Raw genomic sequence first — 18,138 nt, forward strand, 5'->3', positions numbered from 1 at the left:
TTAGTGAAGACTGGAGGGTTAAGTTCGTTGTGACAAAGCTGAAGGGACACACAACCCTGTGGTGGGACAGTGTCCAAGGGGAGAGAAGGAGGATGAACAAGTTGCCGATAAAGAAATGGTCAAGGATGGTGGCCAAATTGAAAGGCAGATTTTTGCCCAAGGATTACCAAATTGCACTGCATCGACAAGTGCAGCATTTGAAATAGAAAGGGATGATAGTGAGAGAGTACATTGAAGAATTCTACCGGGTAAATTTAAGAGCTGATTATATAGAGGACACCTTGGAGAAAACAGCCAAGTATGTAAATGGTTTGAGATTAAAAATATTAGATGAAATCAGTATTCTTTCCCCGAAAAATATAGAAGAAGCATACCAGAGTGCTATGAAAGCAGAGGAGAAGATTCCCAGAAAACAAAATGCTAGGAGAGGACGGGGAACCGACAGGGGAAGAGGACAGTCTTATGGTAGAGGGCGAATTGCCAGTAATAGTGAAGAAGGCAGTAGTTCCAAAGCTTCTGGGACAACAGAAAAAGGTGACAACACGAGAGGTGGCAGGCCATATCAGCGAGGCAGGGGAAATGGTCGAGGTAGAGGAGCTAACTATCAGTGCTACAGGTGCCATAAGTGGGGGCATAGATATTTTGAGTGTCCTAAGGCGGAACAAGCTGGACAGAGAGGTGCATATGTCACACAGCCAGAGGAAGTAGAGGCACCTCCCCAAGAAGCAGAAAATGTGCTGGAAGCAGGGGAAGTGTTAGTTTTGAACAAGGTGTTGGTGAAACCAGCCAAAGAAACAGCTGAACAAACTCAAAGGAAAGCTTTGTTCCTGATAGTTTGTAAGTCACACGAAAAATGCTGTAAGCTGATTATCGATAGTGGGAGCACAGACAATCTGGTTTCCATAGAGATGGTGGAGAAGTTGGGGTTGAAGCGGTTGAAGCACCCCACTCCTTACAAGGTATCATGGCTGCAAAAAGGCCATCAGCTGTTGGTGGATGAGCAATGCGAAGTGGAGTTCCATATCGGTAGATATAAGGATAAGGTCATTTGTGATATAATGCCGATGGATGTATGTCACATACTGCTAGGCAGGCCATGGCAGTATGACAGGAAGGTAGTACATGACGGGAAGACAAACTGTTATAAGTTTGTCAAAGATGGAATCAAGCACACGCTTGTGCCCATCAAGGAGGAAGAGACGGCGAAAACAAGCGGGACGAGAGTGTTACTAATGGGTGGAAAACAGTTTTTGAAACAGATCGAAGACAGTGAAGTAAGCTATGTTGTTGTAAGAAGAGAGAAGACGGTGCTGCTACACACAGAGGTGTCAGATTTTCCTGAGGAAATTCAGCAGATGTTGCAGGAGTTCAGCGATATAGTAGTGGATGATTTGCCAGATAAACTGCCTCCCAAGAGAAGTATAAGTCACCATATTGACTTTATACCCGGAGCAAGTCTACCGAATAAGGCAGCGTATCGGATGAGCCCCAAAGATAATGAGGAGATCAGAAAATAGGTGTAGGAATTGCTAGATAAAGGGCTGATAAGGAAGAGTTTGAGCCCCTGTGCAGTTCCAACAATTCTCGCTCCCAAGAAAGGAGGAGAATGGCAAATGTGCACAGATTCGAGGTCCATCAACAAGATCACCATCAGGTACAGATTTCCGCTGCCACGAATGGACGACATGATGGAATGCTTGAGCAGGGTAGCATATTTTTCAAAGATTGATTTAAAGAGTGGGTATCATCAGATTTGAATCTGAGAAGGGGATGAGTGGAAGACAACCTTCAAGACCAATGAAGGACTGTATGAGTGGCTGGTAATGCCATTCGGACTGAGTAATGCACCCAGTACCTTTATGCGATTAATGAACAAAATGCTGAAAGAATTCATTGGAAAGTTCGTAATAGTGTACCTGGATGATATATTAATTTTCAGCAAGACGAGGGAGGAACACTTTCGACATGTTCGAAGTGTACTGGAAAAATTGCAGCAGAATAAGCTGCTGATAAATCTGAAAAAATGTACTTTTCTGCAAAAAGAATTGGTTTATCTGGGTTTCGTGATTGCAGAAAATGAGTTGAAGATGGACCCAGAGAAGATTGCAGCAATTGTTAACTGGCCATCCCCAAAAAGTCTGTTTGAGGTACATAGCTTTCATGGGCTGGAAAGTTTTTACTGAAAATTTATAAGAAATTTCAGTGAAATCTATGCACCTATGTTGGACACTATAAAGAAGGCAAGTCAGCCTTTTCATTGGACCGAGGCAGCAGAAAGGAGTTTTCAGCTACTAAAGAGGAAGATCACAGAAAGACCAATCCTGAGATTGCCAGATTTTAAAAAGCTTTTTCAGGTTCACTGTGATGCAAGCGGTATGACCATTGGAGCTATACTTAGCCAAGAAGACAAACCTGTTGCATTTTTCAGCGAGAAATTGAATGAAAGCAGGTAGAAGTATTCATCCTATGACAAGGAATTCTATGTTGTCATCCAAGCACTGAAGCATTAGAGACACTATCTGCTGGGGAATGAGTTTATTTTATTCTCGGATAATTATGCACTGCAATATGTGATGCAACAGCACAAGCTAAATCACAAGCATGCTAAATGGGTTGAATATTTGCAGAGTTTCATCTTTGTATTGAAACATATCAGTGGGTAGACCAACAAGGTGGCAGATGCGTTGAGTAGAAGAGCCCTACTCTTGCAAGAGAGTGCGATACAAGTGCTAGGCTTTGAGAATTTGAAGGAATTGTATCAGACTGACATGGATTTCAAGGAGGCGTATGAAGCCTGTCAGAATCCGTTGGTGAGAGACAATAGTCTGTGGTTGGACTATAACTTGCAGGAGAAGCTATTGTTTAGAGGGGGATAGTTATGCATTCCTGATTGTTCCATGAGAGAGAATATCATTCGGGAGAAGCACAGTGGAGGTCTAGCCAGACATTTCGGTATAGACAAGACATTAGAGTAGCTCAACCATTTTTATTTTTGGCCAAGAATGTGAAGGGATGTGCAGAGATTTGTGACCAAATGTAAAGTGTGTCAGTTGGTGAAAAGGAACAGTCAGAATACAGGACTCTACATGCCATTGCCCATTCCAATTAGACCGTAGGACTTAGTCAGCTTGGACTTCGTCTTGGGTCTACCAAGGGCACAACGGGGTTATGATTCGGTGATGGTAGTAGTGGACCGGTTTTCAAATATGGCACATTTCATCCATTGTACAAAAACCAGCAATGCCACTCACGTGGCCCACTTGTTCTTTACAGAGATCGTCAGACTACATGGTATACCTAAGTCCATTCTCTTTGACAGGGACGTGAAGTTTACAGGGCACTTTTGGCGCACCCTGTGGAAGAAGATGGACACACAGTTGAGTTACAGCTCTGCTTATCACCCACAGACCGATGGGAAAACAGAGGTGGTAAACAGGAGTCTGGGGAACCTGCTACGAAGTTTGATCGGTGAAAATTCGCGAATTTGGGATCAAGTACTTGCCCAGGCGGAGTTCGCTTATAACGACTCACTCAGTTGCAACATGGGTTACAGTCCATTCCAGATCTTGTACGGCAAGCATCCTCACAGAGTGCATGAGTTGCGAGATCTAGGACATCAGGAAAGACAGAGTGCTAATGGGGAAGATTTCACTAAAGCGATGAATGATTTACACGAGCAGGTGAAAATCAAGTTGCAGGATAGCAGTCAAAAATATAAGCAGCGAGCAGATTCGAAATGGAGAGAAGTGTAGTTTAATGTGGGGGATGAAGTCCTCGCGCATTTGCGCAAGGAGCGTTTTCCGAGAGGTGCATATAACAAGCTGAAGTACAAAAAGATAGGCCCCTGCAAAGTTCTCCAGAAATTTTCAGTGAATGCTTATGAAATACAACTGCCACCACGAATAGGCATTTCGCCCATCTTTAATGTGGCAGACCTGTTTCCATACACTGCTGATCCAGAGGAAGACAGTACAGCAGGGCCTACACGGGACACCCAAGATGGAAGTGAGACTTGGATGAGACAAATGCCTTACATTTAGCCCTCCGAGATCGAGAGGTTCCTCGACATTCAGGTGGCCAAGTGAACTCAGCAAAAAGAGTATCTACAATATCTGGTCAAGTGGAAGAACCGTCCTATTGAGGATAGTTCGTGGCTTGACGCCAGGCAGATAGAGCAGGCGGGTTATTCAGTCGAGAAGCTCATGGACCGGAGTCATGAATTCTTCTTACCCCGGGAGCCTGATGCAGGAGCATCCAGCTAAGGGCACCATGACTGGGTGTTGGTCTCTGCCAAGGTGGAAAGATTTATCAGTGTTTGGTTTCTTTATGTTTAATTAGTCAAAGCAGAATGTAGGGACTTGTTTTTTTTTTCATTATTAGTTAGGGAACAGTATAGTTAGTTAGGGTCACTGTCAACATTGTCTATCTTTTAGTGAGTAATTCATCTTATAATTGTTTCTTCCATTTAGAACAAAAAAGACATCTATATCAATTGTAAAATCTTGCAGCGCAAGAAGAACCGAATGAGTTAACAGTTATGTAACTAATAAAAGAAACAACTGAAGCGTAACTGTGCACAGTTCAGGTAACTGTGGGAAAACAGTACAAATATGAAATGTAAATCATTCTGAAGGGTTCGACGAGAAGAGAACAGTAATATAATATAGCAGAAGACGTTGTTAAACAAACCGTGAATCTGAATTCATCTGTAACAGGAAATATTTCTTTTTCATGTTATTTCTATTAAATGTTGAGTGTGATAAATTAAACAACGAGATGCATTCCTGTGTTTTCTAGTAAACGTCTCCTAACAGGCCGAGACAAAGTTGTCCACATTTGAACGATGAATAGAAAGCAGAGTATACCAAAGAACGAGACAATGGAACCAACAATCAACACTACTTCCAGTATTACGACGCATACAACCACAAAAGCAGAGAGCAAACAGGACGCGAACTCAGTGGAAATTCTCCACGACAGAGGTAACCATTGTAACAAATATTTCTTCATTTCCATTATATAAAAACAAATCAATGTTGGCACATAGTAATGATTAACAGTCCTCGGAAGTATAAGATCAACAACCAGAGACCAGAATGTCTTCCTCAATGACAAACAACAAGGCTAGGGTTCAAGACCCTGTAGAACTATAGTGTTGCCAAGAAAAACAATAAGACTAATTACAAGATATAGCCGAGGCCATTGAATGCAAAATAGCAGTCAGAGGAGCCAACCCTCTCATTTGCTAACCTATTGGCAAACTATAACAATAAGTAGAGAGGAAAGACTAGAATTGGGGAATTAATAGCAGAGAACGACCCTACCCGTTCCACTGACAGAGTCTGGGCCACCAATCACTCCGGAGACACAACCACAACCTGCAATAGTACAATAGAAGAAAGTCAGTGAACTATTACCAGAAAATGAGGGCATAAAGCAACAATATATAGTGGAAACAGAAGTGTTGATTGACCTTACCAAAGGATAGTGAGCGCCGGTGGCTCAGGCTCGAACCTGGGTCGCGAATACAAACGGAAACCCTACTCACAAGGAGCAGCAAACATTAGCACCACCGAAAAACTGAGTACATAACCATAGCAAGGAGGAGAGGACATACCTGGTTGAAAAATCGGTCGAAACCAAGCCCAGGATCCGTCGTGAATGCGACCTGGAAACCAAGAACATCGACAACAAGTTAAATCCAGAATGCAACCACAACGAACAGTATTAAGACAGTTAAAAATGACAGAGACAGCAGCGTCCACGGAGCAGAGTATTAACCAGGCAGAGGAAATCACAACCAGAGGTGGACAAGGTGCCATTCTACAGCAAGACACCGTTGCATACAAACCCTCTTCGTAGACCAAACCCTCACTGTAACCACTTTGCGGAGCAAGAAACAAAATGACCGAATACCAAATGCCAAGGGTTTTGCTAACTTCAACGAGCGGGAAACAATAACCGAGGTGAGTACAGCTAAGCCATCACCATTTAAGAACTGCCATAAATGCTTCCAACAAACATCCAGAAAATATCTATTGATTAGTGTTTAATCATATAAGCAATGATCCCGAATTATTGTTAATAATACATTGTTAATCACAACGCTGGAGTAGTATTAATAGTAGTCATAAACCAAAGTACGGGCTGGTCCCATCAAAGTCTCATTATTTATAATAAAAAATTATATGCTAAATAAGTAGTATTCAATTTAAACATTCATCTTTGTTGATAAAAAAAATATTATTTTTATGTTCTTTTGAAGATGTTTTTCACCTCATAATGTACATGTGAACCAACCATTAGAATTATAATTCCCATGGCAAAAGATTATAGTAAGATATATTTCTTTTAGGAAACTTTGTGTTGTTTGAGTTTTAAATAGTTTTTTTTTAATTGGACATTAAAGTGATATTTGTAAAACAATACTATATTTTGATTACCTTTAGAAAAACTCAATGCAATTTTTTGAACAATTGGACTAATTACCCTTTAAGAAAGAGGAACAGATGCATTGCATTTGAAGGATAACATTAGAGGAATGAAAGGAAAAAAGGTCTTAATGAATTCCCTCCATATTATTTTGTTCATGATTGGAATTGACCAAGCCAACAATAGGATAAGTCACTAGATCAAGGACGTAATTAGACCTATATTCATTTGGAATTTCAACTCTCACCAATATATGGGCATGATTGTTGTTAATGGATTTTACTCTTTGAAAGGATATTTTCTAAAAGAATATGGTTTAATAGGTGAAATTTAATGGAACTAAATGGATGGGAAAGTAATTATTGTATATTAAATATTTTAATTAACTATTTCCTATCTTAGGAGAGAAATAAATTATATGTATGAATTTGAATAATAAGTACAATTAGAAAAGGTTTAGATCTTTCTTATTGAGAGAATCTTGAGGCTTAAATCTAATCATTGTATGATTCATATAAGCAGTTAAATGATCATATAGACAATACAATACTATTACATATCTCATTTTCCTTAATCGATTTAAATAAATCACGATTCAAACTTGTATCATGCAATAGCACAGATAAAATTTTGCAATCACACAAAAAGTGCAAAATATATCAAGAAACTTGGAAGAATTTAACTTCAAAAGGTTCAAATAAATGCAAGAAAGAGTACCACATATATTTGTGCAAAATGAAGAAAAGAATTATATGGTTCTTCTATTCTACAAAAATAAACTCTTATAATAGTGCTACGAGAACTCTTTAGAAAAATTGAATCCTATCAATGTCGTGGGGATCTCTTTAAATAACATTACAAAATTACTAAGTAATTACATGCATATTTGGCTACAGCTGAAAAGATATTTGAAAATATAAAATAGAAAAGAAAATATGAGACCATTAGAGTCTCAAACAATTTTAGCGAATCAAGTTTGAGATGATGTAAACGATACATAAGCTTTCGTGCAATATTTCCACTTCAAGTGTATCTCCAAAATATGAGTAGCGAGACTTGGAAGTTTGGAACAAATGTTGCTCTAGTAGTCAAAGATTTGATTCTCAATATCTAGAATTTCTTCTAATATCATGGAGGCAGTTTCTTTGGCCGAGAGATGGTATCTTTGAGATTTGACTAAAAACCGAGAGATTGATTTGAGGTCCACTTTTCCTACTTGCCCAATCTATCTTTTAGAACTATTTCAATGTTCTTATGTGTGATTGATGAAAGCCTTTTTGCTGGTAAAATCATCTGAAAAGGGAACATTGGGCATATCGATTTCTTTGTCTATTTCGATTACTAAGCTAATGAGTGAGGTGCAAGATTTCTCTACATTGTTCACTAAACCATTGTAATATGACATATTCTTCTTTTGAATTTTCATCATTATGCTTGGATCCATCCCATATTAACATTTTTCATGGTTGGGTTTCATCAACCTGATTGACCTTTCTCTTCTTAGTTCTTCCTTTCATAATTGTTGTCTTCTTTGGGTGGAAAAAATAATATGTAGTGGGCATGTATTCCTCAATTTGTGGCAGAGAATCCACAAGAATGGTATTTTGGGATATCTCTTTGAGAATAGAAGTTCATGGAGCTTTAGATAGAACTCCAAAACTGACCATGCTAGTTGTTTCCTCCATTTCAGTATCCCTAGTGGGAGAACTAAATTCCCTGCCTAACATTTTTTGTAGAGGAAAAAATCAGTTAGTTTCAATTGAAGCAGTGTTAAATTGTACTTGATTTTAAACTCTTTGTAAGACATGGATATGAACTTCTTCTTTTTTAAATATCAGCATATGATGATTCTTCATGAATATAATTCCTAAGGCCAACTTGCACACAATGTTTAGCCACGAATTTTAAATGGCCATGCCTTTTCGACCCCACATAATCTAAATTGATAGATTCAAGAGTTGCAACTTCTAATTTTGCATGATTGGAATTACATAAAATATGTGGGTCAAACATGAGGGAGAAGGAGGGACATATTCTCTTGTAAGATGCATGAAATTATATAGTAAGGCTTGTTCCTTCAGTTTGATAGGAAATCCCCTTGCATACAAGTCTATCAAGGCAAAAAAAAAGGTAAGTAATAGGGGGGAGATAATCAGCCATGAACCCTGATGTAAGAAAATGTTTCTTCAAAGTACTAATGACACATTTGCTATATGCCTCTATTCTCTTCTTCTATAATCCTGGGTGATCGAAAAATTAAAAAATATCATGAAGGGGAATAATAACAAAATGACAAATATGGTAAAAAATGTTGACCTGCATTGTCTTCCCATAGTAGGGAATGTTAGATATGCACTGGTTTAGACAAATCTCAAGTCTAATACCAATCCATTTTACAGAAAGGGGTGCACTAACATATTGCATCCATTATGTAAGTTGATATGTAAAATGAAGGGGTATTTTCATCTAGTGTGGAGTTGTGAAAGACATTGATTTGCTTGTGAAGATTATCAGACAAAATATTGTTCCAATTGAAGACACAGCCATTGAGGGCCCTATAAATGAAAGGAAACTTGTCCAATTTGAGATGTGTGGGATTTTTCTCCCAAAATAGCTTGGACAACATAGTAATTACATATATAGGCCCCAAAATATAGGTAGCAATGGAGTACTTCTAGAAAATATCCACCTTGAATTTACTTTTATTATACCTCCAATCTTTAATCAATTGGGTTGTTGTTAAATCATATAAACACAATATTATTCCTAGAAACTCCTAAAAAAAATTGTCATAGATAATTCTAGGCTTGTGAATTTTATACATTAATTATAAATCTTCATGCATAAAAAATTTTACAACGACCCCTTTTTTATTGCATATGGCATGGGTAGGACAGACCACTTGGCTTAATGCCCATATGTCTGTATTGGTGTAGGATTCTTGCTTTGTATGGGTTATTAATTTGTGCAAGTAAGAGTTAGCAACATTATGGATAGTGTTGTCTAGTACATATGGCTCATCCTAACTATGTCTAGACTCAACATTTCTTTCCTCTTGTAATAATTTATAAGTTTCAAACCAGGTACTACATTTTGCATCTTATTTGTAGGTGGTATGAGAAAAGATCATATAATTTGGATTTACACATCCAAATATTTCATTTGAAGTAGCTAGGGAAACTATTGAATGAGATTCTACTACTTCTTTCCCTTCTTTCCAATTGATAGCCTGAAGAATAAGAATTATATGAGCAAAATATTTACTAGGTGAGCTTACAAGTGAGAAAAATTCAATAAATTTCCACATAACTAAATTATGCATGTTTGGGAAGATTTATATGATTTCAAAGTAATTTATTATCATTAAACGGTGAATAATGGAATTCATGGGAGAATATAACTATGAAGGATTTGGCCTTATGCATCATTTAAATCATGAAAAGACTGTGAAGACGACACAAGATCCACGGGAAGCTTTTATTTAAACTCTTTACTAATCTAGTATTATCCTAATTAACCCATAATTAAACTTAACCATCATTTATTGGGTATTGGATCCAAGTCTTATTGAAAGCGCTCAGAAGGAAATGTTAATATATTATTATTATTATTCAATATTAAGGTCATAATAGAGCCAGACACCAAATTGGTGTATGAGACAACCTTGTTTGTGGGACAAGTGACCCACTTCCACGTAGCGATTGGACTGCTCTGTCTACGAAGGCATAGATACTCTACCCCCCCTCTGGTTTTGAACCTGTAACCTCTTAGGAGGAAACACATGCTCTTAACCATTAGGCCCACTCAAGCTATATGAAATCCAATTTATGTGGGAAGAGAGATGACGTGGTAATTAATGATGTGACATTTTGACGTGGGTGTTACGTTTCATGTGGAAATTATCCTATTACATTTGTGAGTTTTCAAAAACTCAATGACAGGTGTCATATGATGTGGTTGATCTATGGCATGTCCTAGTGACACGTCAACTTAGAATTTGATTCGCAAAACTGGCAAGTGGCCTTAATAAAAACGTTTTATCAATATTTTAACATTTTTTGAAAGAGATGGTAAATATTGAGATGGGCTGTTGGAGGGATGAAGGGTGTGGGAAGGATAATCTTCTCGAGGGAGGATTTTTTATAACAAAGAAAGGAAACATTAATTGGCATGGATGTCAAATTATGGAAATTATGTTGGAGAGATAGGGCCTTCGAGACTACAAGATATTTCTAAATTTATTTCTAAAGGACTGAGTTGATATATGATCCTTGGTGATGGAACATTTTCACATTAACTGTTGATAATAAAGAGGTGATGATCAAGAAATTCATTCAGTTTTGTTTGTTAAACTTCGGAATGGAATGAAAGTATTAACAAGTTTTGTAGCTAAAGTTTGATTTCTAATATTACGTGCTACAACTAAAGTATTAGAATATATAAGGAGGAGAGATATTTACAAAGGGGAAAACATTTGGTTATTAAGTCTCTAGATTTAAGTATATAAATTGTGGAATATAAAGGTTTTAGAAAATATAAGAGTCCCCACTATTTTTATTGATATAGTGTATGGGGTTTATTGTCACACTACAATAATTGGTGACATGTTCGGAGAAACAATTATCTATGAAAATAATTACAAACTTAGAATGAATAAAAATTAAAAGGAACAAGATATAATTTCTACAACTTTCATATGTAATCATGAATTTTTATTTTGACATCTAATTATTATAGATTCAAGATTATCCTCCTAATGAATAAAATTAATGGAGTTCCTTTCCTTTAAACTATTTGAACTAGGGATTTGGCTATAAGTAAGAGAAAGAAAATCTCTACGCACCAAGATGAGAATGAAATCAATTCAGCTCATCTTTTTGTGACCTGACATTGCTTCACTACCTGCAAGCGTCCATATCCCCAACAAATATGCCTTAGTAACATGAATGCATTGACCCATTCCCTGCAATTTTCCATAGACTAGATGGATTTGCATATGCTTCCCACAGTTTTTGTGCTTTTCAACTTCCTATGTTTTGATTTAAAGTCATCCTTTAGATTTGCATAAGAATATTTCAAATTTCTTTTCTATTCAATTTACGAGACTAGGAAGCGAGGTGATACAAAATTTATTTTGATGTAATGCAGCATTAAAGTGCATTAGTCTTAGTCAGTTTGTCTTCATTCGTATCATTCAGTGGCCAAATGTTTTCTAATATAAGGTGGACAAGATTCTCACAAAGATACTTAAGCTCAATCTAATAACATGTTAAATTATAGGTAGAGACAATTATGCAAATGAGCGCTATAAACTACTTGGGGATAGGATTTCCCTTCTCATGATTAAATAGAGGTCAATAAAAATTAACAAAAGGTTTGATATAGTCAAACATTCCAACTAACAACTATCAAATTCCTAACTAGCCATTAATGCAAAAAATCTGGCTAACTAATTAAATGACCATATAGACATGGTAAATCAAGTGATATTACATTTTAACTTTGGAAAGTGAGGAGAGGATGTTGTGGTGGTAGAGAAATTTTCAACATTCTACAAAATAGACATATTTAATAAAAATGGGTTATGTAATCCAACCTAAACATAGGTAAAAACAATTCCATAAAGAACAATGTCCACTTGCAGTGGTCAAATCCATCAAACTCTATGATAACAAACCTAATATTCTTCCCTAATTCACTTGCATTGTAATGGGTATAAAATACTAGTGGAACCCAAGTAGGTTTTCTGAATTTTAGGAAGACAATTTAACATGCAAACTATTATTTTTCTACATCCTTACAAATATCATTGGCATGGTTTTGTTTAGCTACTTTTCTTAGTAACCTCTACAACATTATATTTTCTAGTTTTCTACAATAATTAGAACATGTTATTGGAATATTTGTATGCATGCATGTTTGAATAGATTTATCAACTTTATTTTCTTGAAAAATGTTTAGTGGGTAGTTTAGAAAGATGTTGCTTCTTTGACACATTAACATTTGGTTTTGGGTCAAAATTCATGGTTAGTTTTATGACCTCCTTTCTCTTCTAAGTTGTTGTACATATTTATTTATTGTCATTATACATGTTGCTATTTCCATGAATTTTTATGCTTCTAGATTTATGAGTTGGGATGCTGGTTGTGTTTTGTTTTTAAGTTGGCCATGGTTTGAAGGACACATTGCATCAGTTTGAGTTCTCTTTTTATTTTCATGGAATCCATATAGGATTATTTGCTAAAGAACCAATTATTCCCTTTTCCTTTCACATCATTTGGTCTCATAATGCTTTGTAGATGGTGCATTGTTATAGGGAATTTCTTTCCCCAACCTAAGTAGTTGAATGCCTTATTCTTTAATTAGTTTTAATTAAAATTGATGAGGTATAAACAGTGGTTTGTGGTATGTTACTATAGTAGTTGCTCCCTAGAAAATGATGTCACCCAACATCCCTTCCTGATTTAGAGGCAAAACTTGTAATACATGTCTAATTTGCACTATCTTTTTCTTTGATATTTATTTTTTAGCATGGTCATGCATTGGAATTTACAATTTTCATTATGGGATTTCTCATGTCTGTGCTTTGCTATTGTTAGGTATTTTTTATGTGTTTTCTATAGTTTTTTAACTCTAGAAACAATTATTCCCTTTTAGGTATTTAACAAGGATGTCTTCTTGATACCCTTCAGCCATTATGGGATTTGTATGTCTTTCTCCTGACTTGGTTATTCGTCTACATTGCTGCAAGGAGGGCGGAACATCAACTGCAATAAGAAAAAAATGTTAAATTCATACGTATAATTATTATTATTACAATTTTTTTAATAATAAAAAGAGTAGTAGAGTGTTCTTTACTTGATTTGATAGTGGAGGGAAGTAAAATACTTTCAGATGTGGCAATATGTTCCTCCTCTTGTTTGGACTCATCCTGTATATGCTTTAGAGTAGAAATTGTAGAAATTTCACTTGTAGATCAACTGATAATGCAATGTTCTAAAGCAGTATACGAGATCTACTTCTACAACAAACTCTACGAAATCTTGATCGAATCTGAGAAATACCAAACAAGAAAACATATAATTGAGAAGAGAAGCAAACACACATGAACACAGAAGATAAACACTGGGGAAAGCCTCAGCCTAAAACCCCACTCTCTGTATTATCATACAAGTGGAAATTATCTCAGAATTACACAAAGCCTTAGCTCGGAAGCTATCCAGCTCTCAGTACAATCCCTCTGCTGCTCATAGACAGTCAAAGGCTTCTCACAAATCGTCTCCTGTGCCCTCCAAGCCTCCTATTTCCTTGCGCAGTTTCTCCTGGGTCTTCCAGCTGCAACCTGTGTGATTCTCACCTCACACACAACACTGACCTTTGAACTAATTGCGCAATCCTGAAGGAGATAGTTCCTTCTGCATGGATGAGTTTCCTTTATAGGAAAATTCCTCCAACTGGTAGTACATTGTCCCATCCTCTGATCTCAACTGAGTCTTTCTTTGAACTGACATGCATGAGTTATTTACGAGAGGATATTTAGTTATCTAAAGTGCAGTAGTTACATGCATGCAAGCATTAACTAACTGAACTCACAATTAGTTCCTCCAACTATTGGAACTAATCTAACTGGACTTAACTCAGTTAATTGAGCTAACTAATTAAAACTCAAATTACAACTCATCCTTATCTCTTTAACTAAGGGATAAATTCCTTAATCAAAGGAATAACTGTTGCATGTCCTCACATAGACTTCATGTTTGATTTTCTCCAACTAATTAATTCAAGATGAATTAATTGATTATTTTTCAAATAGCTGCTAAGATCAAATTTTAATTTTAATTGACAATTTTAGTTCAGGGACTAACTAAAATTGGAATGTATCCCGAAATGTTATCTATAGAAAATTATATTTTTAGAATTTCCATTTTTTTCATTCCTTATTGCTATGTCCAACAATGGTACCTGAAATGCTATTTATAACAATGCTATTTTTAGAATTTCTATTTTTAGCATTTCTTGTTTCCATTTTCAACACTCCCTCTCAACAAGAAAGACATTCAACTTGAACTCGATCCTGAACCTTTGGAATGTTTTGCATGCAACACCTCTCCCAAGTGTTGTTGCTCCAGCAACTCTAGAAACAAAAAAACTCCCAATTGACCTCCTTGTTGGGCTAGAAGTACCCTCTGATGCTGAAGTTCCCTCTGCCGCTAACAAGTGCTCCCTCTCTGACCTCTAAGCTGCTACAACTCTCCATGCATCTCACACCGTTTCACACCTCTCTGTGCCATCCTACACTGGTGCAACGCTCCTGTGCCTCTCGCATTGCTACAGCTTGCTAGCTCTGCACAGTCTTGGGACTCCTGCACTGTAGCTCTCTCTGCCGCTCCATCCGCATCCATATCTACCCACTTAGCCAGTCCTGTTACTCCTCGTCGGGGCTCTCGTAGCAAGGTATAATCCAAGAGGCTGGGTACCTCGAGGATCCTGCCCCTATTTCAGCCTTCATGAGACCATCTCTTCACATTGCCCCACCTCACACCTGGAGGTATGGCTGCATGTGATCCCTCTACCCTCTTGGCTCAAAATTTCTCCCCTACTGGAGGTCTTTGCATGAGTGGATGCCTCCACTCTATCTCCTCTCAACTTCTCTAGTTGTGGCTGCTCCACAACCTCCTGAAGGTGCTTCACCAATTGTGGCTCCTCCACAATTATCTGAGACTTCTTCTGGCGCTGCATGTTGAGAGGTAATTTACTCTCCCTCTCAACCACTAAGTATCTAACCTTTGCCTTGCTCCTCAAGGCTTTGCATGCATCTTGTACCTCAAGTGCATATAGTTTCTTGGCTACCACACCAATTTGTTTCATCTTTCCCACCGTCACAAAATTTTTCTAGAAAAATAGCTGATTTTAAATTAGTGATATCTCCCTCATCCAAACTCCAATTTAGCCGATTTGTTTTTTGAATTTGGGTATTTTTCCGCAAAGAATCTAGATCTGCTATTTGTTTCTGAAAATTTTGCACAAAATGTTTCAGATCTTCTCTGCAAACTCGCGCCCAATTTATTTTTTTCCTCGATTTCTCTTCTTCGTACACCGTTCTTTGCTTTGATAACCTATGCTCTGATACCATGTAGAAATTTCAACATACACGTCTCCGATCAACTCAACTCTGATACCATGTAGAAATTTCACCATACACGTCTCCAATCAACTCAACTCTGATACCATGTAGAAATTTCACCTGTAGATCAATTGATAATGCAATGTTCTAAAGAAGTATACGAGATTTACTTCTACAACAAACTTTGCAGAAGCTTAATCGAATTTGAGCAATACCAAACAAGAACACATATAACTGAGAAGAGAAGCAAACACACATGAAAACAGAAGATAAACACTAGGGAAAGCCTCAACCTAAAACCCCACTCTCTGTATTATCATACAAGTGGAAATTATCTCAGAATTACACAAAGCCTTAGCTCGGAAGCTATCCTTCTCTCAGTACAATCCCTCTACTGCTCATAGACAGTCAAAGGCTTCTCACAAACCTTCTCCTCTACCCTCCAAGCCTCCTAATTCCTTGTGCAGTTTCTCCTGGGTCCTCCAGCTGAAACCTGTGTGATTCTCACCTCACACACAACACTGACCTCTGAAATAACTGCGCAATCCTGAAGGAGATAATTCATTCTGCATGGATGAGTTTTCTTTATAGGAAAATTCCTCCAACTGATAGTACACTGTCCCATCCTCTGATCTCAACTAGGTCTTTCTCTGAAATGACATGCATGAGTTATTCATGAGAGAATATTCAGTTATTTGAAGTGCAGTAGTTACATGCATGAAAGCATTAACTAACTGAACTCACAATTAGTTCCTCCAACTATTGGAACTAATCTAACTGGACTTAACTCAATTAACTAAGCTAACTAATTACAACTCATCCTTATCTCTTTAACTAAGGGATAAATTCCTCAATCAAAGGAATAACTGTTGCATGTCCTCACATAGACTTCATGTTTGATTTTCTCCAACTAATTAACTCAAGATGAATTAATTAATTGTTTTTCAAACAGCTGCTAAGATCAAGTTCGAATTTTAATTCACAATTTTAGTTCAGGGACTAACTAAAATTGGAATGTATCCCGAAATGCTCTTTATAGCAAATGCTATTTTTAGAATTTCCATTTTTTTTCATTCCTTGTTGCTATGTACAACGCTGGTACCTGAAATGCTATTTATAGAAATGCTATTTTTAGCATTTCTTGTTGCCATTTTCAACAAAAATAAGAAATCACATAATTAATACACCATTTGCATTTAAATACTTTTAATTGTAATCCATAGTAAAAAAATATTAGAATACACGAAATACCTCTAATATTGAGCTAAGCATTAGTTTCAAGAGGCACTCCACCATCACTAGGCTCATGTGTTCCATTATTACTTGGGACATTTGTATCTACATTGCTTTCCTACTTTTTACAATCAAGCACATTATTTTATGGCAAAAAATAATAACCATAATAGATTGTACAAGTAATAATTTATAAATTCTCTTTGTTGCTTTTATTTACCTGAGTGTCAAGTTGGGTGTCGAAAGGTTGTGTAGACCTCAATTGTGTCCTATGTTCAACCATGGCTTGATAGCTATGCTTAAAAGAAAGCTCGAGGTCTTCCTCCGTGGGAGCCTATTTGAATTTTGAACCCAACAATTTTGCATGAGAACATAAACTTTTCTTCTTCTGTGATATTAAATTAAAACTCTTAAGAATTTATAATTTGGATGCATTTTTGTTTTATATACTTACAATTTTTGTAACCAGTTTTGAATAACCACCCAGACCAAGATGATGTTGCCCATGATTATCTATTCTAGCCTTCGTTGCTTTGGATGTATTTGTGAGCCTACATTGAAAATATTGAAAAAACTAATTACATGTTGCAATGATGATAAAGCAGCATAATTACATTATTGAAAGTGCCTCATACCCTCCTCACCTGTGTGGTGTCTTCCCTTCTTTTTGAAGTGCCTCTTCAGTTGCATCTGTCACCACGGGTTTTCACTCCCTCTCTAGAATCATTGGAGGGTGATCATACTTACTATTATTTTCCAAATGAACCATATACTAGTCATGCATATATTTTAAATGTAAGCCTGCCATGGAGGTAACTCCAATTTAAATGAAGGTACCCCCACCGAACAAGTGAACCATCTTCTTCATAAGTTCATCCTTCAACTTGGAACTTTGGGATTTCTAGTTTGTGTGAATGGTGGGCCAAAACAGTTCCAAGGTTAGGTTATACAAGCGCCTATAGAATACATTGTAATTAAAATTTAAAACACTTCTTAAATACGTGGAAGATTCTCTAATTGCATGGGGACATGGTCATCATCTACTCAAAATGTAATCCATAGTGTTCCCATGCTAGTAACACAAGAATATCTAGGAAATCTAGCTTAAAAATGTGCGATGGGAACATGCTCTGCATCCACAACATCATGTGCAAATCCTAGCATATGTTGTTCAGGGGGTGCATATCCTGACGTATGTTGTTCAGGGGTTCTACCAGTCTTAGTGACTAGTGCGTCGCTCACAAGCAGAGCAATGACATTGTTACCAACGTTGATTCCCATAGTCGCAACATAATGAGGATTGTACTTGTTATAGGTCATTTTGTCACATCTGGTAAATAGGCCTTCAA

At 37.0% G+C, this 18,138-nt stretch overlaps 1 protein-coding gene across 1 annotated transcript in view; it reads left to right on the plus strand.

Annotated features, from left to right (window-relative positions):
- Positions 1–3,542: 3,542 nt before the first annotated feature.
- Positions 3,543–18,138, plus strand: part of LOC149152062 (cysteine-rich receptor-like protein kinase 15) — a 63,370-nt gene continuing 48,774 nt past the window's right edge. The window contains exons 1-2 of the mRNA XM_089443360.1: positions 3,543–3,680; positions 3,792–4,005. Coding sequence (XP_089299486.1) covers positions 3,543–3,680; positions 3,792–4,005 — 352 coding nt within the window. The remainder of the gene's footprint in view (positions 3,681–3,791; positions 4,006–18,138) is intronic.

This window comes from Pinus tabuliformis, chromosome 9 (assembly GCF_031772625.1).
Source record: "Pinus tabuliformis cultivar Carrire ecotype Pingquan chromosome 9, CPIR1, whole genome shotgun sequence".
Lineage (NCBI taxonomy): Eukaryota > Viridiplantae > Streptophyta > Pinopsida > Pinales > Pinaceae > Pinus > Pinus tabuliformis.